Source organism: Bombina bombina, chromosome 1 (assembly GCF_027579735.1).
Source record: "Bombina bombina isolate aBomBom1 chromosome 1, aBomBom1.pri, whole genome shotgun sequence".
Classification (NCBI taxonomy): Eukaryota; Metazoa; Chordata; class Amphibia; order Anura; family Bombinatoridae; genus Bombina; species Bombina bombina.
In genome coordinates, this window is record NC_069499.1 from 892,929,583 (window position 1) to 892,954,816 (window position 25,234).

The following is a 25,234-nucleotide window of genomic DNA, read 5'->3' on the forward strand; positions in this document are numbered from 1 at the left end:
GACACACCTATGTTGGAGAAACTACTACTATTTTTCTGTGGCATACGCACATATCCTGTGAGAGCCTGTGCACCAGTTAACACTACACCTTCGCAGAGCGTCAGTGGTGGCTTGTATGACACAAATTATGTCTCCACAGAAGCAATATGTACCATATTCAGCTTTCTGAGCTTGAATACTAGTGCACAGGCCCGGCCCCTCACAGAATATGCGTGTATGCCTCAGAAAAACAGTAATAAAGTTTTGCTAATGGAAGTATATATAAAAAAATGCCTCTATCTCAAATTGAAATGCATTAATGCACATTTAAATGTTGACCTTTCTATTCCTTTAACACTCTATGGCAGTAGTGTTTGCAACAATGTTTGTAGAAATGTCACACATAATTGCAAATGATGCTTCCAAAGAGTGCTAAAGGCACGTGCATGCTCCTGAGGTCCTATGAGCCAACATAGATTTAGTCTTTAAAAAAAAGGTTATCAAACAAAACAAATTTCATAGCTGAAATATAATGGAAAATTGTTTAAAATGTCATGCTTTACCCTAATCATAATAATTTTATTTAAATTACAGGAAAAACAGACAAAAGAAATGATGAAGTTTATAGCAAAGTTATAAAATGATGCATAGTTAACAAGTGGAGATTACAAGTGGAGCTATAAATGATCACATACGTGCGATAATTAATCAGCCATTACAAATGGCTGGTAATTGCAACCGAGAGCTAGCGGTAGCAATTAGCGCTCATAAAATTAACCAGAGATCAGATATCCCCAAACGGCCCCAAAATTATTATTATTATTATCGGTTATTTGTAGAGCGCCAACAGATTCCGCAGCGCAAATAATAAATAATAATAATTAACCAGAGATCAGATATCCCCAAATGGCCCCAAAATACAGTCAAACATATTTTATTAAAAAATAAAGATAGCAGCATCTTTATTTTTGGGGCAGTATTTTTGGGCTAAAGTTGGTGGGGTGTTAGAAAAAAAACGGCGGCACTGAAAAGTGACTTTTACATTGCGGTCTATGGGAACTGTGTGTTCCCTGTAAATGTAGATGTATATGCGTATATACATATATACTTATGTATTATATTTGTATGTACAGATATTGACACATAAATATACCGGTATATGTATATATGCATATATATATTTAAAATTGCTGTCATTGCTGTGCTACTTACCCCCTTCGCTACGATGAAGTTCTGATGCTGTCTCTGACGACATCAGAACAAGGCTCCCATAGGAGCCTATGCTGTGAACTTGCAATACCAGAGCACATTAGCGTGCGCTGGTATTACACAGAGGTGTGCAAATATCACTTTGATGAAAGAGATATTTACCGCTCCACTTGTAACCGGGCCCGTTTATTTATATAATATGTCAAAATAACTGGAGTATTGCAGTATGCAGTGATACCTTTTTATTGAACTAACATATTTAAAAGACAAGCTTTAAAAAGATTTCCTCTCTTCTTCGGGTCTGAAATAGAAAACATCTTTTGAAATCTTGTCTTTTAAATTTCATGTTAGTCCAATAAAAAGGTATCACTGCATACTGCAATACTATGGTTATTTTGACATCTTGTCTACTGAACTAATACGACTGAACCAATCTACAAATTCTATACCCTGAAGTCTGTGCATACGTTTGAAGTGCAAGACGTAAAACTACTTTTTAACGTGTATATCTAAATATTTACGTGTGTATATAAAGTGAGAATAACAAAAGGAGACAAGATTTTATTTGTCATACATTTGAACACAGCCTCCTAAGCAGGGAATATACTCTTTGATGTCTTTAAAAGGCACACACATTGTTATAAGTTGCCCATTAACTTTATGAGCAAATGGGATATATAAACGGTGTCCTGAATTCTGCTGCAGAGAGGGAGGTTATAAGCATTTGACCAGGGAACAGCAAGGAACATCAAAGGCAGAACAATAAACAGACTTTAAGGTCGCTTTCTGTCTGTAATAAGCTGTGCAGTGCTTTGCCTTAAAGGGACAGTCTACTCCAGATTTGTTATTGTTTAAAAAGATAGATAATCCCTTTATTACCCATTCCCCAGTTTTGCATAACCTACACGGTAATATTAATATACTTTTCACCTCTGTGATTACCTTGCATATAAGCCTCTGCAGGCTGGCCCCTTATTTCAGTTCTTTTGACAGACTTGCATTTTAGCCAATCTGTGCCCTTTCATAAGTAACTCCACGGATGTGAGCACAATGTTATCTATATGACACACATGAACTAATGCCCTCTAGCTGTGAAAAACTGTCAAAAAGTGAGGTAAGAGGTAACCTTCAGGGGACTGTCTTTGAGAGTAGGTGCAGATTATGCACTGCGGTCTGACAAAGTACTTAAAGGGACACTAAACCCAAAATTTGTCTTTCATGATTCACATAGAGAATACAATTCTAAACAACATTCCAATTTACTTCTATTATCTAATTTGCTACCTTTTTTAAATATCCTGTGTTGAAGAAATAGCAATGCACATGGGTGAGCCAATCACACAAGGTATCTATGTGCAGCCACCAATCAACAGCTACTGAGCCTATCTAGATATGCTTTTCAGCAGAGGATATTAAGAAAATGAAACAAATTAGATAATAGATGTAAATTGGAAGGTTGTTTAACATTGCATGCTCTTTCTAAATCATGAAAGAAAAAATATGGGTTTCATGCCCCTTTAAGAGAAATTCAGCATAGCAGGAAGATGGTGGGCAAGCCACTATACCCCAACAATTATCTATTCCAACAAACAAAATGCACACATTATTTTTTATTAAATTGCCCAAAGGGTCCATACTGCTGAAGCTGTCTCTACACCCCCTTAAATTGACATGAAACCCATTTTTTCATGATTCAGACAGAGCATACAATTTTAAAAATGTTTTTATTTTACTTATATTAATAAATTTGTTTCGTTCTAATAATATCCATTGTTGAAGAGATACCTAGACAGGTAACATCTGGAGAAATACTTGTCAGGGAAAAGTGCTGCCATCTAGTGCTCTTGCAAATGTATAACATCCTTGCTAAACTGCTGCTATATTAATGTTGTACCCATGTGCACGCTCCTGAGATGATATCCCCGCTTTTCAACAAAGGATATCAATAGAATGAAGAAAATTTGATAATAGGAGTACATTTGAAATTTGTTTAAAATGACATGTTCTATCTGAATCATGAAAGAAAAAATGTAGCTTTCATGTCCCTTAAAACTGCATAGGATCAACATACAAAATAAATATTTTAACAGCATTCAAATCTATCAGTTTATTAGCAAAATCTGAATTGTTTTGCAGTACACACAAATACAACATTTATCAAATTAACTTTTTTCTCTTGGTATGATTTGTTGAAAAGCCTACCTAGGTAGGCCCAGGAGTAGCAATACACCTCTGTTGGCTAGCTGGCTAAGCACATTTGCCTATTGTTATTGTCACACCCGTTGTGTTCAGCCAGGTCCCAGTAGTGCATTGCTGCTCTAAAGCTGACTTTAATTATGTGTTTAACCAATTTACAGGGGTTAAACAATTAGTAACACTGAAAGATTAGTGTAATAATAACAACAAATTAGAGTTTATTCTGTTTGCATTGAGACCAGAAAATACAGTAGATTTGCATAATCAACAAATGCATGATAACAAGACAATGCAATAGCATTTAGGGGTCGATTTATGAAGCAGTGGATGCTGCTTCCGATCCACTGAAGCGGAAGTTAAAAAGCAGCGGTCGTAAGCTCCTTAACTCGTCTGCCACCTCTGAGGCGGCAGACAGCAATCAGCCTGATCGGATACTAACGGGTTGACACCCCCTGCTAGCGGCCGATTGGCAGCGAATTTGCAGGGGGCGGTATTGCAAAGCATTTCACTAGAAATACTTGTGCAATGATAAATGCTGACGGAGTATGCTGTCGGCATTTATCGATGTCCGCATGCACAATAAGAATTTGGCCCCTATGTCTGGACTTTAAATGAGTAGTAGATTTTTTTTCTGACAAATTTCAAAGTTATGTATATTTCCACTCATCCTGTATCATGTGACAGCCATCAGCCAATCACAAATGCATATACGTATAGTCTGTGAATTCTTACACATGCTCAGTAGGATCTGGTGACTCACAAAATGTAAATATAAAAAGAATATGCACATTTTGTTAATGGAAGCAAAAAGGAAAGTTGTTTAAAATTGCATGCTCTAACTAAATCATGATAGTTTAATTTTGACTTGAGTGTCCCTTTAAGCATAAGTTATCCTGCTCAGGAGAGATACCTGCGCTAAATGTAATTTCAATTACATAAAAAAAGAAAAGAAAAAGAAAAGTCTTTATTTTATTTGATATTAATTTAACTAAACAATTGTCTAATTGTCAGAGAATATATAATATGTTTTTTTGGTTAATTTAAAAAATACAACATTTTTCCCATACCCTTTTAGTGGATTAGACTGAATAAGACACCATAGTTTTGCTTCTGCTCGCTATTATACCACAAAAACAATGTGTACTTCCTATTAATTCAGACCTCATGAAGGGCTGTCAGAAAATACATTTGTGCAACTAAAATACAACTACCTTGAACTTTTATATCCGCTGCTCTGTTTTCCAATCTGTCCCATAAAGTGTCCCTGAACATCATATTAAACATCTGGCCAGTGTCACAAAATCTCAATAAGAATATAGAATAAAAAGTGTCAGCGGGAGAGAAGGAAGGAAGTTGTGGAACAAAGAGCCTCTTTTCTTATCTTATCTAGATAAAGAGATATACTACAACAGAACACAATGATTTCTTTCTTGGCATGTCCTTACCCGTATCTTATCAGTGGGAGACAAATTGATTTCATGCACAAATGGGTTAGGTATTTGTGGAGGGATAAATGATTTCTGCCGAGGCAAAAGTGGTGCCCGCTTCTGTTGTACCATGTCAATCTAAGTGGTAAAAGAACACAGATGATTACTTTCATAATTATTATACACACAGAAACATATATATACAGGGGTGGGACACTATAGTTAAAAGTTACCAGCCCAGAGGGAATAAGTTACTAGTTCATTCAATGTTAAAGACAGGAAAAAGTAAAATTTTGTATTCGTCCGCTGCAATTTCTTACTGGTCCGCTACCATTTTTAACTCGTCCCCTGCAATTTCTTACTGGTGTACTATTGGAAAGCCCTGAATGTGTGTGGGTATATATATACACCTTTGAGTATGTATATATATATATATATATATATATATATATATCTTTTTGTATATGTGTGTATGTGTGTGTGTATATATATATATATATATATATATATATATATATATATATATATATATATATATATCTTTTTGTATATGTGTGTATGTGTGTGTGTGTGTATATATATATATATATATATATATTTTTTTTTTATTTATTTTTGTATATGTGTGTATGTGTGTGTATATATATATATATATATATAGATACATATATATCTTTTTGTATATGTGTGTATGTGTATATATATATCTTTTTGTATATGTGTGAGGAAGAAAATGTGAGGTAAAAGATAGGTTGTATATGTTGAAAGGTGCAACGAGAGGAACGTCAAATATCTACACCACCTCCTTGTCTGTTTCCAGGCCTCGGAGTGTGGCTGAAGTGGAGACCCAATGTGATAGTGCAGCAGGGGAAGCTGTGTCTGAGGGAGAGAGCCAGGTTTCTGTAAGAGCCAGAAGGTTGAGGGAGCAGGAGATGGAGAGGTCATGGATAGAAGAGAGCTTATTGCACATAGAGCAAGAGTTCCAGAGTGCACAAGTAAAGGGGGTGTTAGTTTTAGTTACTAAAGGAACTGGGATAAGGTTTCCCAAGTTCTGGTGTATAGGTCGAAGGCAAGGCATACATGGTGGGTGAGTTTAGGAAGTTGTGGGGGACCGGGATTAGGGGATGTATCACCAGCAGTTAGTATTAGTAAGAGGGAGAGTGACATACAATAAGATACAGATTTGCAGTATTGAGAGTGTCTTTGGAATTTGGAGCGTGGGGGGGGGGGGGAGAGTTTAGGAATGTGTAAAGTTCATACCACTAGAAGCTGCTCAGAAAAGGTTCTCACATTTGCTGTTTAGAAATTGAGTGATACATTTTTATCACTTATGAGCGCTAACTGTGCTCAAGGTAGAAAATTATCACCCTTGCCAGTTGAAAATAAAAGTCAGCACATGAGCAAAAGACTTCTATGGGGCACGCTAAATAAAGTCTTTTACTCTAACCCAAAGCTGCGCTTCACCAACTGCACTAAAAATTTTCTTTTTCTTTTTAAATTTAAAAAAAAAATATATATATATATATATATATATATGAATATGTTTGTAATAAATAAATAAATATATATATATATATATACATATATATAATATATATCTATATAGATTAGATAGACAGATAGATAGATAGATAGATAGATAGATAGATAGATAGATAGATGATAGGCAGATACATACATACATGCATAGATAGATACATAGATAGATAGATATATTATGTATACAGATATATTTGTATTTATTTTTTTTTTTTAAGGGACATGAAATCCACATTTTTCCTTTCATGATTTAGATAGAGAATACGATTTTAAACAACACACCAATTCTATTATTTAATTTACTTCATTCTTCAGATATCCTTTGTTAAAGAAATAGCAAAGCACAGGAGTGAGCCAATCACACGAGGCATCTATGTGCAGTCACCAATCAGCAGCTACTGAGCCTATTTAGATATGCTTTTCAAAAAAGGATATCAAGAGAATGACGCAAATTAGATAATAGAAGTAAATTTGAAAGTTACTTCATGTCCCTTTAAAATCTTGAATTCCCTTACAGTAACTGACCTTACACCTTACCTATTTTAGAAGTACATTCCATGAATCACACAGTCTTTCTGTAAAAAATGACTTCCACAAATTACTCTTGGTCTTGAACTGATCCCCACAAGATTAGAATTTAAGATCACAGTCCATCCTTTATGCCACTGTACGCTCTTTAGGACTAAGGACCCAATTATCAAAAACTTGCTAGCATGGAGAGACTTTTTTTTATTATTATACTGTATTGTAAAGTATGTGTCTCTCACATCCAAAACCCTGCTTAGGTAGATAAACAGCATCCAAGTTAAAAATCGCCTTTCTAGATGGTTTGAGATACCTTGCAGTACTGACGAACACTTAGATCATCTAACCAGACGAGCAAACTTTAGGAAATCAGGCCCTAAGTGAAAACACACACACACATATTATATACTGTAGATAGATAGATAGATAGATAGATAGATAGATAGATAGATAGATAGATAGATAGAGAGATGATAGACAGGCAGATAGAAATAGATAGGCAGATAGAGATAGATAGATAGATAGATAGATAGATAGATAGATAGATAGATAGATAGATAGATAGATAGATAGATGACAGACAGACAGAGAGAGAGAGATGACAGACAGATAGATGATAGTAGATAGATAGATAGATAGATAGATAGATAGATAGATAGATAGATAGATGATAGATAGATACAGAGAGCGAGATGACAGACAGACAGACAGATAGATGATAGCAATATTCTTTTTCTCTCACTATACCCTTTAAAATAAAGCCTATTTAATAAACACATCACATGTATATACAACTCTAAATATATGCACATATACAATTCTACAGTATAAAAAAAACAATATACAAACAAAACAAAAAAACAAGTGTAATACAAAAAAAAAAAGCCAAAGCCATCAAGTACAGCTGGTTAGAAGCACTGTACTCAGGTCTCACACAAACACATACCATATATACAGAACACACTAGTCCTAGCACTAAGTTACAGGGCACAGGAGAGCCTCACACTCACAGTCTATCTTCCGTTTTCTTCATGAAGCACAAGAATCACAATGTCTGAGCTTCCCTCAAACGCACAAGTCTCAACTCCTCCAGGAGTAACTCCTCCTCCCCCTTAGTCTCCCTCCTCTATAGCAGCCTCACCATAGCTGTGCAAGTAAATCTCATGCATAGATCAGATGAACAAAAGTCTCTGCGGACTGGTTGCTTTTGTCTTTGGGATTGTATTGTATCACCGACTTTGTTGATATGCATCTGCCAAATTAAATTATTTCACAACAGGTAAAGCTTAAATATAATATATGAACCTGTATGCTTAATCCATGTGGTTTGTTATATTGTGTGCTTTACAAAAAAAAAAGAAAATGCTTTATACAGAATAGACCATAAACCACGGGTCCAGTACTTTTGTACTAATTCACAAAATTAAGGATATGAAAATAAGGAATATAAAATACAAAAGAAGAGAAATGGATGTACTATTTTGTTGCATAAAGTTGACTCTTCTAATTAAAAGAGGAGTGAAGGTTATACAAAAAATGCTTCTAATAATGGAACATTTTATTTATTTTAGCATAGCAATCCCCTGTAAAATGCATGTAACATTCTACAAATATTAAAAAATAAATAGTTTTTTTTGTGTGAACTATGTGTTATACAATGTTGCAAAACACCGCTGCCATAGAGTACTAAAGACACGTGCACACTCCTGAGCTCTTATGAGACTAACTAGTTTTATTCTTCAATAAAAGACACCATGAGAACAAAGCAAATTTGATAACAGAAGTAAACTGGAAAGTTATTTAAAATTGCATGCTCTATCTGAATCATGAAAGTTTAATTTTGACTTTACTGTCCCTTTTAGTGAATATAGCAATCTTCTTAATTGTGTAATAAAGAAGATTGCTATATTCACTTAAATCCAGAGAGTGCCGTCATATGCTTGTGATATTCGTTATATTCTGGCACGCTGGTACAAATTTGCCTGTCAGTAAGAATGCACCTTCTGGGAGTTTTATATGTATGTAGAGGTGTTTCTATGTGTGTGTATATATATATATATATGCTGATGAAGGAGGCAAGACCTCCGAAAACGTTACAGAAATAAAAGTAACTTGTTTATGAAAGTCCTGAGAGTGCATTTTCTTTTGGCTGCATATATATATACATATATAGATTTTAGACAGATAGCACTCCAGACTTCCTATGGCAATAACCCAGGGTGCTGCAAAAAGTCTTAATATTCGGCAAAAGAAGAGCACTCCAATAGGGATTAATTTGCAAATGGTCACTTTAATGTGAATGTTTTTAGACCATAAAGACCGTCCTCAGACATACAAACTGTAACCGAAGTGACCATTTGCAAATTAATCCCCATTGGAGTGCACTTCTTTTGCCTAATATATATATATATATATATATATATATATATATATATATATATATATATATATATTATTTTTTTATTTAATTTCCATTCATTGAGAATCTTTTTATAAAAAAAACACACACACTCTGTTACATAACAAAGTAAGATAACATTCATAAAAATGGCCAGCATCTTTCACATTTACATATTGTACACATCATCACTAAAAATAACATAATTATTTATAAAATATTTTACCAGGAAGGATACATTGAGATTTCTCTCGTTTTCAAGTATGTCCTGGGTTCACAAAACATTGCATTGATACAATAGGGTACACTAATACAAAAACAATATTAATACATAACATATGCAGAATTTAACATAGAACAGGTAGGAAAACATAATTTATGTAAGAACTTACCTGATAAATTCATTTCTTTCATATTAGCAAGAGTCCATGAGCTAGTGACGTATGGGATATACATTCCTACCAGGAGGGGCAAAGTTTCCCAAACCTTAAAATGCCTATAAATACACCCCTCACCACACCCACAATTCAGTTTAACGAATAGCCAAGAAGTGGGGTGATAAGAAAAAAGTGCGAAAGCATATAAAATAAGGAATTGGAATAATTGTGCTTTATACAAAAAAATCATAACCACCACAAAAAAAGGGCGGGCCTCATGGACTCTTGCTAATATGAAAGAAATGAATTTATCAGGTAAGTTCTTACATAAATTATGTTTTCTTTCATGTAATTAGCAAGAGTCCATGAGCTAGTGACGTATGGGATAATGACTACCCAAGATGTGGATCTTTCCACACAAGAGTCACTAGAGAGGGAGGGATAAAATAAAGACAGCCAATTCCTGCTGAAAATAATCCACACCCAAAATAAAGTTTAATGAAAAAACATAAGCAGAAGATTCAAACTGAAAACGCTGCCTGAAGTACTTTTCTACCAAAAACTGCTTCAGAAGAAGAAAATACAACAAAATGGTAGAATTTGGTAAAAGTATGCAAAGAGGACCAAGTTGCCGCTTTGCAAATCTGATCAACCGAAGCTTCATTCCTAAACGCCCAGGAAGTAGAAACTGACCTAGTAGAATGAGCTGTAATCCTATGAGGCGGAGTCTTACCCGACTCAACATAGGCAAGATGAATTAAAGATTTCAACCAAGATGCCAAAGAAATGGCAGAAGTTTTCTGGCCTTTCTAAAACCGGAAAAGATAACAAATAAACTTGAAGTCTTTCGGAAAGACTTAGTAGCTTCAACATAATATTTCAAAGCTCTAATAACATCCAAAGAATGCAACGATTTCTCCTTAGAATTCTTAGGATTAAGACATAATGAAGGAACCACAATGTCTCTACTAATGTTGTTGGAATTCACAACTTAGGTAAAAATTCAAAAGAAGTTCGCAACACCGCCTTATCCTGATGAAAAATCAGAAAAGGAGACTCACAAGAAAGAGCAGATAATTCAGAAACTCTTCTGGCAGAAGAGATGGCCAAAAGGAACAAAACTTTCCAAGAAAGTAATTTAATATCCAATGAATGCATAGGTTCAAATGGAGGAGCTTGAAGAGCCCCCAGAACCAAATTCAAACTCCAAGGAGGAGAAATTGACTTAATGACAGGCTTTATACGAACCAAAGCTTGTACAAAACAATGAATATCAGGAAGAATAGCAATCTGTCTGTGAAAAAGAACAGAAAGAGCAGAGATTTGACCTTTCAAGGAACTTGCGGACAAACCCTTATCTAAACCATCCTGAAGAAACTGTAATATTCTCGGTATTCTAAAAGAATGCCAAGAAAAATGATGAGAAAGACACCAAGAAATATAAGTCTTCCAGACTCTATAATATATCTCTCTGGATACAGATTTACGAGCCTGTAACATAGTATTAATCACAGAGTCAGAGAAACCTCTTTGACCAAGAATCAAGCGTTCAATCTGCATACCTTTAAATTTAAGGATTTCAGATCCTGATGGAAAAAAGGACCTTGAGACAAAAGGTCTGGTCTTAACGGAAGAGTCCACGGTTGGCAAGAGGCCATCCGGACAAGATCCGCATACCAAAACCTGTGAGGCCATGCCGGAGCTACCAGCAGAACAAACGAGCATTCCTTCAGAATCTTGGAGATTACTCTTGGAAGAAGAACTAGAGGCGGAAAGATATAGGCAGGATGATACTTCCAAGGAAGTTATAATGCATCCACTGCCTCCGCCTGAGGATCCCGGGATCTGGACAGATACCTGGGAAGTTTCTTGTTTAGATGAGAAGCCATCAGATCTATTTCTGGAAGTTCCCACATTTGAACAATCTGAAGAAATACCTCTGGGTGAAGAGACCATTCGCCCGGATGCAACGTTTGGTGACTGAGATAATCCGCTTTCCAATTGTCCATACCTGGGATATGAACCGCAGAGATTAGACAGGAGCTGGATTCCGCCCAAACCAAAATTCGAGATACTTCTTTCATAGCCAGAGGACTGTGAGTCCCTCCTTGATTGATGTATGCCACAGTTGTGACATTGTCTATCTGAAAACAAATGAACAACTCTCTCTTGAGAAGAGGCCAAGACTGAAGAGCTCTGAAAATTGCACGGAGTTCCAAAATATTGATCGGAAATCTCACCTCCTGAGATTCCCAAACCCCTTGTGCCGTCAGATACCCCCACACAGCTCCCCAACCTGTAAGACTTGCATCTGTTGAGATTATAGTCCAGGTCGGAAGAACAAAGAAGCCCCCTGAACTAAACGATGGTGATCTGTCCACCATGTCAGAGAGTGTTGTAAAATCGGTTTAAAGATATTAATTGAGATATCTTTGAGTAATCCCTGCACCATTGGGTCAGCATACAGAGCTGAAGAGGTCGCATGTGAAAACGAGCAAAGGAGATCGCATCTGATGCGGCAGTCCTAAGACCCAACATTTCCATGCATAAGGCTACCAAAGGGAATGATTGTGACTGAAGGTTTTGACAAGCTGATATCAATGTTAAACTTCTCTTGTCTGATAAGGACAGAGTCATAGACACTGAATTTATCTAGAAACCTAAAAAGGTTACCCTTGTCTGAGGAATCAATGAACTGAATGGTAAATTGATCCTCCAACCATGAAATTGAAGAAACAACACAAGTCGATTCGTATGAGATTCTTCGAAAATGAGAAGACTGAGCAAGTACCAAGATATCGTCCAAATAAGGAAATACCAAAACCCTATTCTCTGATTACAGAAAAAAGGGGCACCGAGAACCTTTGAAAAAAATTCTTGGAACTGAGGCTAGGCCAAACGGTAGAGCCACAAAACTGGTAATGCTTGTCTAAAAAGAGAATCTCAGACACTAAAAGTGATCTGGATGAATCGGAATATGCAGATACACATCCTGTAAATCTATTGTAGACATATAATGCCCTTGCTAAACAAAAGGCAGGATAGTCCTACAGTAACCATCTTGAATGTTGGTATCCTAACATAACGATTCAATAATGACAGATCCGGAACTGGTCTGAAGGAATTGACCTTCTTTGGTACAAATGAAGAGATAAAATAAAACCCCAGCCCCTGTTCCAGAACTGGAACTGGCATAAATACTCCAGCCAACTCTAGATCTGAAACACATTACAGAAATGCTGAGCCTTTGCTGTGTTAACTGGGACACGGGAAAGAAAAGAATCTCTTAGCAGGAGGCCTTAACTTGAAGCCAATTCTGTACCTTTCTGAAACAATGTTTCTGAAACCAGAGATTAAGAACGGAATTGATCCAAATTTCTTTGAAGAAAACGTAATCTGCCCCATACCAGCTGAGCTGGAATAAGGGCCGCACCTTCATAGGTACTTAGGAGCTGGCTATAGGTTTCTATAAGGCTTGGATATATTCCAAACTGGAAATAGTTTCCAAACTGATACAGCTCCTGAGGATGAAGGATCAGGCTTTTGTTCCTTGTAAGGAAAGGAACTAAAATGATTATTTACCCTGGAAAGAAAGGGAAAGCAAAGATGACTTAGAAGACATGTCAGCATTCCAAGTTTAATCCATAAAGCTTCTCTAGCTAAAATAGCTAGAGACATATACCTGACATCAACTCTAATGATATCAAAAGATGGTATCACCAATAAAATTATTAGCATGTTATAGAATAATAATAATGCTATAAAATTATGATCTGTTACTTGTTGCTCTAAAGCTTCTAATCAAAAAGTTGAAGCTGCAGCAACATCCGCTAAAAATATAGCAGGTCTAAGAAGATTACCTGAACATAAGTAAGCTTTTCTTAGAAAGGATTCAATTTTCCTATCTAAAGGATCCTTAAATGAAGTACTATCTGCCGTAGGAATAGTAGTACATTAGCAGGAGTAGAGATAGCCCCATAACCTTAGGGATTTTTGTCTCAAAAAACTCTAATCTGTCAGATGGCACAGGATATAATTTGCTTAAACGTCTAGAAGGAGTAAATAAATTACCCAAATTATTCCATTCCCTGGAAATTACTTCAGAAATAGCATCAGGGAGATAAAACACTTCTGGAATAACTACAGGAGATTTAAAAACCTTATTTAAACGTTTACATTTAGAATCAAGAGGACAAGAATCCTCTATTTCTAATGCAAATAACACTTCTTTAAGTAAAGAACGAAATAAATTCCATCTTGAACAAATACAAAGATTTATCAGCATCAACCTCTGAGACAGAAACCTCTGAACCAGAAGAACCATTATCAGTATCAGAATGATGATGTTCATTTAAAAATTCATCTGAAAAAAGAGAAGTTTTAAAAGACTTTTATGTATACTAGAAGGAGAAATAACAGACATAGCCTTCTTAATGGATTTAAAAAATAAAATCTTTTATGTTATCAGGAACACTCTGAAAATTAGATGTTGACGGAACAGCAACAGGTAATGTAACAGTACTAAAGGAAATTTTATCTGCATTAATAAGTTTGACATGACATGCAATACAAATAACAGCTGCAGAAACAGATACCAAAAGTTTATAGCAGATACACTTAGCTTGGTAGCTCCAGCACTGTGCAGTGACTTTCCTGAAGTAACTTCTGACTCAGTTGCAACGTGGAACATCTTGCAATATGTAAAAGAAAAAAACAACATATAAAGCAAAATTGATCAAATTCCTTAAATGACAGTTTCAGGAATGGGAAAAAATGCCAAAGAACAAGCTTCTAGCAACCAGAAGCAATAAAAAATGAGACTTAAATAATGTGGAGACAAAAGTGACGCCCAAATTTTTTCGCGCCAAATAAGACGCCCACATTATTTGGCGCCTAAATGCTTTTTGGCGCCAAAAATGACACCACATCCGGAACGCCGACATTTTTGGCGCAAAATAACGTCAAAGAATGACGCAACTTCCGGCGACACGTATGACGCCGGAAACGGAAATAGAATTTTTGCGCCAAAAAAGTCCGCGCCAAGAATGACGCAATAAAATGAAGCATTTTCAGCCCCCGCGAGCCTAACAGCCCACAGGGAAAAAGTCAAATTTTAAGGTAAAAAATGTTAAATTAAAATGCATTATCCCAAATATGAAACTGACTGTCTGAAAAATAAGGAAAGTTGAACATTCTGAGTCAAGGCAAATAAATGTTTGAATACATATATTTAGAACTTTATAAACAAAGTGCCCAACCATAGCTAGGAGTGTCACAGAAAATAAGACTTACTTACCCCAGGACACTCATCTACATATAGCAGATAGCCAAACCAGTACTGAAACGAGAATCAGCAGAGGTAATGGTATATATAAGAGTATATCGTCGATCTGAAAAGGGAGGTAAGAGATGAATCTCTATGACCGATAACAGAGAACCTATGAAATAGACCCCTTAGAAGGAGATCACTGCATTCAAATAGGCAATACTCTCCTCACATCCCTCTGACATTCACTGCACGCTGAGAGGAAAACCGGGCTCCAACTTGCTGCGGAGCGCATATCAACGTAGAATCTAGCACAAACTTACTTCACCACCTCCATCGGAGGCAAAGTTTGTAAAACTGAATTGTGGGTGTGGTGAGGGGTGTATTTATAGGCATTTTAAGGTTTGGGAAACTTTGCCCCTCCTGGTAGGAATGTATATCCCATACGTCACTAGCTCATGGACTCTTGCTAATTACATGAAAGAAATATAAAATCAACCATGACAGATGCATTCTGTTTTGAGATATGCAGAGAGGGATCTCTTAAAGGATTTTAGACTTGGGGAAGGTTTTAAAGCCTGCGGGAGGTCGTTCCATAACTAGGGCGCTCTGTAGGAAAAGGAGGACCAAGCTGCTTTCTTTTTGTATTGAGGCAAACTAAATAATGTACTGCTACTGGATCGGAGGTTATGGGAGGTAGGAACAGCCGGGGAGAGCAATCTGCTCAGGTAGGGTGGGAGCTTCCCAGAAAAGCTCTTAAACACAAGGCAGGAAAGATGGAGGGTGCATCTGGATTCCAACAACTGCCAGTTTAGTTCTTTTAGCATGTCACAATGGTGGGTCCTGTAGTTACATTGTAGCACAAAGCGGCAGAACGAATTATACAGTGTATTAAGTTTATTAAGGTGATTTTGCGGTGCAGGTGCATATACTACATCTCCATAATCCATGATTGGCATCAGCATTTGCAGTACAATCTTTTCCTTTACTGTAGGGCTTTTATGCAAGCTGTAAGTTACGTATTAAAATGTTTTTAAATCTTAGTATGTTGATTAATAAATGTTTTTCAAATTATTATTATTATATAGCTATCTTTATGACATTAATACAGGTACAAATCCTGAAATTCAGAATACCAAAGCCCAGAATTATCCTGGAATCTAGACTTTTTCATTCACTTTTTTAAAACTAAAATTATTTAAATTACATTGTCCCCACCATTAAATAACAACCTTCCATCTCTGTGTCATTGGTTTGTTTTTTGTGTTCTAACATGCAAAAACAAAAACATAATTTATGTAAGAACTTACCTGATAAATTCATTTCTTTCATATTAGCAAGAGTCCATGAGCTAGTGACGTATGGGATATACATTCCTACCAGGAGGGGCAAAGTTTCCCAAACCTCAAAATGCCTATAAATACACCCCTCACCACACCCACAATTCAGTTTAACGAATAGCCAAGAAGTGGGGTGATAAAAAAGTGCGAAAGCATATAAAATAAGGAATTGGAATAATTGTGCTTTATACAAAATCATAACCACCACAAAAAAAGGGCGGGCCTCATGGACTCTTGCTAATATGAAAGAAATGAATTTATCAGGTAAGTTCTTACATAAATTATGTTTTCTTTCATGTAATTAGCAAGAGTCCATGAGCTAGTAACGTATGGGATAATGACTACCCAAGATGTGGATCTTTCCACACAAGAGTCACTAGAGAGGGAGGGATAAAATAAAGACAGCCAATTCCTGCTGAAAATAATCCACACCCAAAATAAAGTTTAACGAAAAACATAAGCAGAAGATTCAAACTGAAACCGCTGCCTGAAGTACTTTTCTACCAAAAACTGCTTCAGAAGAAGAAAATACATCAAAATGGTAGAATTTAGTAAAAGTATGCAAAGAGGACCAAGTTGCTGCTTTGCAGATCTGGTCAACCGAAGCTTCATTCCTAAACGCCCAGGAAGTAGAAACTGACCTAGTAGAATGAGCCGTAATTCTCTGAGGCGGAGTTTTACCCGACTCAACATAGGCAAGATGAATTAAAGATTTCAACCAAGATGCCAAAGAAATGGCAGAAGCTTTCTGGCCTTTCCTAGAACCGGAAAAGATAACAAATAGACTAGAAGTCTTACGGAAAGATTTCGTAGCTTCAACATAATATTTCAAAGCTCTAACAACATCCAAAGAATGCAACGATTTCTCCTTAGAATTCTTAGGATTAGGACATAATGAAGGAACCACAATTTCTCTACTAATGTTGTTGGAATTCACAACTTTAGGTAAAAATTCAAAAGAAGTTCGCAACACCGCCTTATCCTGATGAAAAATCAGAAAAGGAGACTCACAAGAAAGAGCAGATAATTCAGAAACTCTTCTGGCAGAAGAGATGGCCAAAAGGAACAAAACTTTCCAAGAAAGTAATTTAATGTCCAATGAATGCATAGGTTCAAACGGAGAAGCTTGACGAGCTCCCAGAACCAAATTCAAACTCCAAGGAGGAGAAATTGACTTAATGACAGGTTTTATACGTACCAAAGCTTGTACAAAACAATGAATATCAGGAAGAATAGCAATCTTTCTGTGAAAAAGAACAGAAAGAGCAGAGATTTGTCCTTTCAAAGAACTTGCGGACAAACCCTTATCTAAACCATCCTGAAGAAACTGTAAAATTCTCGGTATTCTAAAAGAATGCCAAGAAAAAGGATGAGAAAGACACCAAGAAATATAAGTCTTCCAGACTCTATAATATATCTCTCGAGATACAGATTTACGAGCCTGTAACATAGTATTAATGACAGAGTCAGAGAAACCTCTTTGACCAAGAATCAAGCGTTCAATCTCCATACCTTTAAATTTAAGGATTTCAGATCCTGATGGAAAAAGGGACCTTGTGACAGAAGGTCTGGTCTTAACGGAAGAGTCCACGGTTGGCAAGAGGCCATCCGGACAAGATCCGCATACCAAAACCTGTGAGGCCATGCCGGAGCTACCAGCAGAACAAACGAGCATTCCTTCAGAATTTAGGAGATTACCCTTGGAAGAAGAACTAGAGGCGGAAAGATATAGGCAGGATGATACTTCCAAGGAAGTGATAATGCATCCACTGCCTCCGCCTGAGGATCCCGGGATCTGGACAGATACCTGGGAAGTTTCTTGTTTAGATGGGACGCCATCAGATCTATTTCTGGAAGTTCCCACATTTGAACAATATTTGAAGAAATACCTCTGGGTGAAGAGACCATTCGCCCGGATGCAACGTTTGGCGACTGAGATAATCCGCTTCCCAATTGTCTATACCTGGGATATGAACCGCAGAGATTAGACAGGAGCTGGATTCCGCCCAAACCAAAATTCGAGATACTTCTTTCATAGCCAGAGGACTGTGAGTCCCTCCTTGATGATTGATGTATGCCACAGTTGTGACATTGTCTGTCTGAAAACAAATGAACGATTCTCTCTTCAGAAGAGGCCAAAACTGAAGAGCTCTGAAAATTGCACGGAGTTCCAAAATATTGATCAGTAATCTCACCTCCTGAGATTCCCAAACTCCTTGTGCTGTCAGAGATCCCCACACAGCTCCCCAACCCGTGAGACTTGCATCTGTTGAAATTACAGTCCAGGTCGGAAGCACAAAAGAAGCCCCCTGAATTAAACGATGGTGATCTGTCCACCATGTTAGAGAGTGTCGAACAATCGGTTTTAAAGATATTGTTTGAGATATCTTCGTGTAATCCTTGCACCATTGCTTCAGCATACAGAGCTGAAGAGGTCGCATGTGAAAACGAGCAAAGGGGATCGCGTCCGATGCAGCAGTCATAAGACCTAGAATTTCCATGCATAAGGCTACCGAAGGGAATGATTGTGACTGAAGGTTTCGACAAGCTGCAATCAATTTTAGACGTCTCTTGTCTGTTAAAGACAGAGTCATGGACACTGAATCCATCTGGAAACCCAGAAAGGTTACCCTTGTCTGAGAAATCAAAGAACTTTTTGGTAAATTGATCCTCCAACCATGATCTTGAAGAAACAACACAAGTCGATTCGTATGAGATTCTGCTAAATGTAAAGACTGAGCAAGTACCAAGATATCGTCCAAATAAGGAAATACCACAATACCCTGTTCTCTGATTACAGACAGAAGGGCACCGAGAACCTTTGTAAAAATTCTTGGAGCTGTAGCTAGGCCAAACGGCAGAGCCACAAACTGGTAATGCTTGTCCAGAAAAGAGAATCTCAGGAACTGATAATGATCTGGATGAATCGGAATATGCAGATATGCATCCTGTAAATCTATTGTGGACATATAATTCCCTTGCTGAACAAAAGGCAAGATAGTCCTTACAGTTACCATTTTGAACGTTGGTATCCGTACATAACGATTCAATATTTTTAGATCCAGAACTGGTCTGAAGGAGTTCTCCTTCTTTGGTACAATGAAGAGATTTGAATAAAACCCCATCCCCTGTTCCGGAACTGGAACTGGCATAATTACTCCAGTCAACTCTAGATCTGAAACACATTTCAGAAACGCTTGAGCTTTTACTGGATTTACTGGGACACGGGAAAGAAAAAATCTCTTTGCAGGAGGTCTCATCTTGAAACCAATTCTGTACCCTTCTGAAACAATGTTCTGAATCCAAAGATTGTGAACAGAATTGATCCAAATTTCCTTGAAAAAACGTAACCTGCCCCCTACCAGCTGAGCTGGAATGAGGGCCGCACCTTCATGTGGACTTAGAAGCAGGCTTTGCCTTTCTAGCTGGCTTGGATTTATTCCAGACTGGAGATGGTTTCCAAACTGAAACTGCTCCTGAGGATGAAGGATCAGGCTTTTGTTCTTTGTTGAAACGAAAGGAACGAAAACGATTATTAGCCCTACTTTTACCTTTAGATTTTTTATCCTGTGGTAAAAAAGTTCCTTTCCCACCAGTAACAGTTGAAATGATGGAATCCAACTGAGAACCAAATAATTTGTTACCCTGGAAAGAAATAGAAAGTAAAGTTGATTTAGAAGCCATATCAGCATTCCAAGTTTTAAGCCATAAAGCTCTTCTAGCTAAAATAGCTAGAGACATAAACCTGACATCAACTCTGATAATATCAAAAATGGCATCACAGATAAAATTATTAGCATGCTGTAGAAGAATAATAATATCATGAGAATCACGATGTGTTACTTGTTGCGCTAAAGTTTCCAACCAAAAAGTTGAAGCTGCAGCAACATCAGCCAAAGATATAGCAGGTCTAAGAAGATTACCTGAACACAGATAAGCTTTTCTTAGAAAGGACTCAATTTTCCTATCTAGAGGATCCTTAAACGAAGTACCATCTGACGTAGGAATAGTAGTACGTTTAGCAAGGGTAGAAATAGCCCCATCAACTTTAGGGATTTTGTCCCAAAATTCCAATCTGTCAGACGGCACAGGATATAAATGCTTAAAACGTTTAGAAGGAGTAAATGAATTACCCAATTTATCCCATTCTTTGGAAATTACTGCAGAAATAGCATTAGGAACAGGAAAAACTTCTGGAATAACTACAGGAGCTTTAAATACTTTATCCAAACGTTTAGAATTAGTATCAAGAGGACCAGAATCCTCTATTTCTAAAGCAATTAGTACTTCTTTAAGTAAAGAACGAATAAATTCCATTTTAAATAAATATGAAGATTTATCAGCATCAACCTCAGAGACAGAATCCTCTGAACCAGAGGAGTCATCAGAATCAGAATGATGATGTTCATTTAAAAATTCATCTGTAGGGAGAGAAGTTTTAAAAGATTTTTTACGTTTACTAGAAGGAGAAATAACAGACATAGCCTTCTTTATGGATTCAGAAACAAAATCTCTTATATTATCAGGAACATTCTGCACCTTAGATGTTGAAGGAACTGCAACAGGCAATGGTACTTTACTAAAGGAAATATTATCTGCTTTAACAAGTTTGTCATGACAATCAATACAAACAACAGCTGGAGAAATGGCTACCAAAAGTTTACAGCAGATGCACTTAGCTTTGGTAGATTCAGCACTTGACAGCGATTTTCCTGTAGTATCTTCTGACTCAGATGCAACGTGAGACATCTTGCAATATGTAAGAGAAAAAACAACATATATATAAAGCAAAATTGATCAAATTCCTTAAATGACAGTTTCAGGAATGGGAAAAAATGCCAAGAACAAGCCTCTAGCAACCAGATGCAATAAAAAATGAGACTTAAATAAATGAAGAGACTAAAGCGACGCCCATATTATTTGGCGCCTAAATGCTTTTGGCGCCAAAAATGACGCCACATCCGGAACGCCGACATTTTTGGCGCGAAATAACGTCAAAAAATGACGTAACTTCCGGTGACACGTATGACGCCGGAAACGGAAATAGAATTTTTGCGCCAAAAAAGTCAGCACCAAGAATGACGTAATAAAATGAAGCATTTTCAGCCCCCGCGAGCCTAATAGCCCACCGGGAAGAGTCAAATTTTTGAAGGTAAGAAAAAATGAATAAATCAAAAATGCATTATCCCAAATATGAAACTGACTGTCTGAAAATAAGGAAAGTTGAACATTCTGAGTCAAGGCAAATAAATGTTTGAATACATATATTTAGAACTGAATTGTGGGTGTGGTGAGGGGTGTATTTATAGGCATTTTGAGGTTTGGGAAACTTTGCCCCTCCTGGTAGGAATGTATATCCCATACGTCACTAGCTCATGGACTCTTGCTAATTACATGAAAGAAATAGTCTATATTTAAAACATCAACTTTTACCTTTCTGATTGTATTAGTGTACTAGCTTTCTGAGGGTACAAAAATATTAAAAAATATATAAAACTACCTTTAGGTCTTATGTATAAGCTGTATTATGACATTTATAGATGTAAATATACAAACTATTACAAAATCCAAACATTTACCGGTCCCAAGAAGTTTGGGAAAAAAAGGTTATGTACCTTAATTTCTTAATATATGGTTAGTATATGTGGTTTTAAAAATGATCTCATGAGCTTGTAAACACCACTGCTGCAAACACATAATATATACAAGAGCTAACCAGAGTTCTTCTACTTTGTGATAAAGAAATCTCTGTGGGAAAAAATAAAATTATATACATATACTGTGTATGTATATATATATATATATATATATATATCACACAGAGAAAACCCAGCACTCACTTACAAGCTCTCAGCTAAGATTTAAAAGCAAAAATGGAAAGGTTAGTCACCGCATCTGGCCAAATGGGACAAGCTCAGGTACCACGTCAAGGTCCTTTCCAATACCTGAGACCCTAAAACAGCCACACAATGCAAGCTTTCAAATCCAAACAAACTGAAAACAAGGGAAGGGTGCACAGGAATATGTAATCACCCTAGACATATACAAAACACGGAAGGGAACTGCACTCTCATACCGGACCGGGTACACATCCCATGACCCTGCAATATGCTCAGCCCTGGGTGCCACTGGCACTCACAGGAAGCTGTGCTGTCCCCAGAGCCACAAGCAGTTAACCCCAGACAGGTCTGGGTGCAAGAACCATAGGGAAAATTACAAAACAAATTAATACAACACACAGAGAAAACCCAGCACTCACTTACAAGCTCTCAGCTAAGATTTAAAAGCAAAAATGGAAAGGTTAGTCACCGCATCTGGCCAAATGGGACAAGCTCAGGTACCACGTCAAGGTCCTTTCCAATACCTGAGACCCTAAAACAGCCACACAATGCAAGCTTTCAAATCCAAACAAACTGAAAACAAGGGAAGGGTGCACAGGAATATGTAATCACCCTAGACATATACAAAACACGGAAGGGAACTGCACTCTCATACCGGACCGGGTACACATCCCATGACCCTGCAATATGCTCAGCCCTGGGTGCCACTGGCACTCACAGGAAGCTGTGCTGTCCCCAGAGCCACAAGCAGTTAACCCCAGACAGGTCTGGGTGCAAGAACCATAGGGAAAATTACAAAACAAATTAATACAACACACAGAGAAAACCCAGCACTCACTTACAAGCTCTCAGCTAAGATTTAAAAGCAAAAATGGAAAGGTTAGTCACCGCATCTGGCCAAATGGGACAAGCTCAGGTACCACGTCAAGGTCCTTTCCAATACCTGAGACCCTAAAACAGCCACACAATGCAAGCTTTCAAATCCAAACAAACTGAAAACAAGGGAAGGGTGCACAGGAATATGTAATCACCCTAGACATATACAAAACACGGAAGGGAACTGCACTCTCATACCGGACCGGGTACACATCCCATGACCCTGCAATATGCTCAGCCCTGGGTGCCACTGGCACTCACAGGAAGCTGTGCTGTCCCCAGAGCCACAAGCAGTTAACCCCAGACAGGTCTGGGTGCAAGAACCATAGGGAAAATTACAAAACAAATTAATACAACACACAGAGAAAACCCAGCACTCACTTACAAGCTCTCAGCTAAGATTTAAAAGCAAAAATGGAAAGGTTAGTCACCGCATCTGGCCAAATGGGACAAGCTCAGGTACCACGTCAAGGTCCTTTCCAATACCTGAGACCCTAAAACAGCCACACAATGCAAGCTTTCAAATCCAAACAAACTGAAAACAAGGGAAGGGTGCACAGGAATATGTAATCACCCTAGACATATACAAAACACGGAAGGGAACTGCACTCTCATACCGGACCGGGTACACATCCCATGACCCTGCAACATGCTCAGCCCTGGGTGCCACTGGCACTCACAGGAAGCTGTGCTGTCCCCAGAGCCACAAGCAGTTAACCCCAGACAGGGAAAATTACAAAACAAATTAATACAACACACATATACTGCATATATATATATATATATATATATATATATATATATATATATATATATATATATATATATGTATTTATACATAGTACATGCACACTAGTGGTTTTGTTTTGTTTTTTCCTGGTACCTGAATTCATGGATTTTTGAAGTCTCTGCTGAAAAATTACCCAACTACCATTTTGTGACATCACAAAAAATGAAGAGGCTCTTCATGGTTGTTAAATAAAATTATATCCAACACCTTAAAATAAAATTAGGTAATCCCAGATTTATCCATTTCTTTGCAGTAAACTCATACAGAAAAATACAATTTCACTGCATTCAAATGAAGTCAGAAACATCACAGGATTTTGTAAGCAAAGAAGAAGATTGGAATATGACTCAAACAGAACAGCAGGGAGGGGTTTAAGCCGTCCAATGGGAACTAGCTAATAATATGATTAATCAGTGCTAATCACTAAGGCTGGATTACCTTAGAGTGTTCAGATCTCTGCCTTCCTATGCTCTGCAGTGTATATTTACTTTCATATAGAATGTCAGGAAATAATCTGTTCTTTCCCCACAAAACACAGACAAAGGATAATATTTTTTAATCTATACAGCATCATTTTTCAACCTAAGGCTTAAATACCAAAATGTGGTGCTGTTTACATGAGAGAGAAACATTGCAATATTTCTAATTACAAAAGTCTAACAAGGCTACTGGGAAAACAATTATAGTATTTCCAATAATAACTCCATTACAAAACGTTATAGTTTGTGCCTATGTGGTCTATACACGCACACATACATATATAATTATATATACAGTATATATAATATATATATATATATATATATATATATATATATATATATATATATATATATATACACAGTATCTCACAAAAGTGAGTACACCCCTCACATTTTTGTAAATATTGTATTATATCTTTTCATGTGACAACACTGAAGAAATAACACGTTGCTACAATGTTAAGTAGTGAGTGTACAGCCTGTATAACAGTGTAAATTTGCTGTCCCCTCAAAATAACTCAACACACAGCCATTAATGTCTAAACTGCTGGCAACAAAAGTGAGTACTCCCCTAAGTGGAAATGTCCAAATTGGGCCCAAAGTGTCAATATTTTGTGTGGCCACCTTTATTTTCCAGCACTGCCTTAACCCTCTTGGGCACGGAGTTCACCAGAGCTTTACAGGTTGCCACTGGAGTCCTCATGACATCACAGAGCTGGTGGATGTTAGAGAGCTTGCGCTCCCCCACCTTCCATTTGAGGATGCCCCACAGATGCTCAATAGGGTTTAGGTCTGGAGACATGCTTGGCCAGTCCATCACCTTTACCCTCAGCTTCTTTAGCAAGGCAGTGGTTGTCTTGGAGGTGTGTTTGGGGTTGTTATCATGTTGGAATACTGCCCTGTAGCCCAGTCTCCGAAGGGAGGGGATCATGCTCTGCTTCAGTATGTCACAGTACATGTTGGCATTTATGGTTCCCAAAAAAAATTCCA

The 25,234-nt window shown here is 37.2% G+C and overlaps 1 protein-coding gene across 2 annotated transcripts in view; it reads right to left on the reverse strand.

The window, feature by feature from the left end:
- The window catches only part of LPCAT2 (lysophosphatidylcholine acyltransferase 2), a 272,374-nt gene extending 264,415 nt beyond the window's left edge, over positions 1 to 7,959 (reverse strand). Inside the window, exons 1-2 of one of the 2 annotated variants that reach the window (XM_053699568.1) lie at positions 7,886 to 7,959; positions 4,830 to 4,949 (exon numbers count right to left, since the gene is read on the reverse strand). In XM_053699568.1, the coding sequence (XP_053555543.1) occupies positions 4,830 to 4,943 (114 nt within the window). In that variant the 5' untranslated portion in view covers positions 4,944 to 4,949; positions 7,886 to 7,959. Of the gene's footprint in view, positions 1 to 4,829; positions 4,950 to 7,821 lie in introns of both variants that reach the window. The other variant, XM_053699567.1, reaches the window with a different exon arrangement.
- Between the last annotated feature and the right edge of the window lie 17,275 nt (positions 7,960 to 25,234).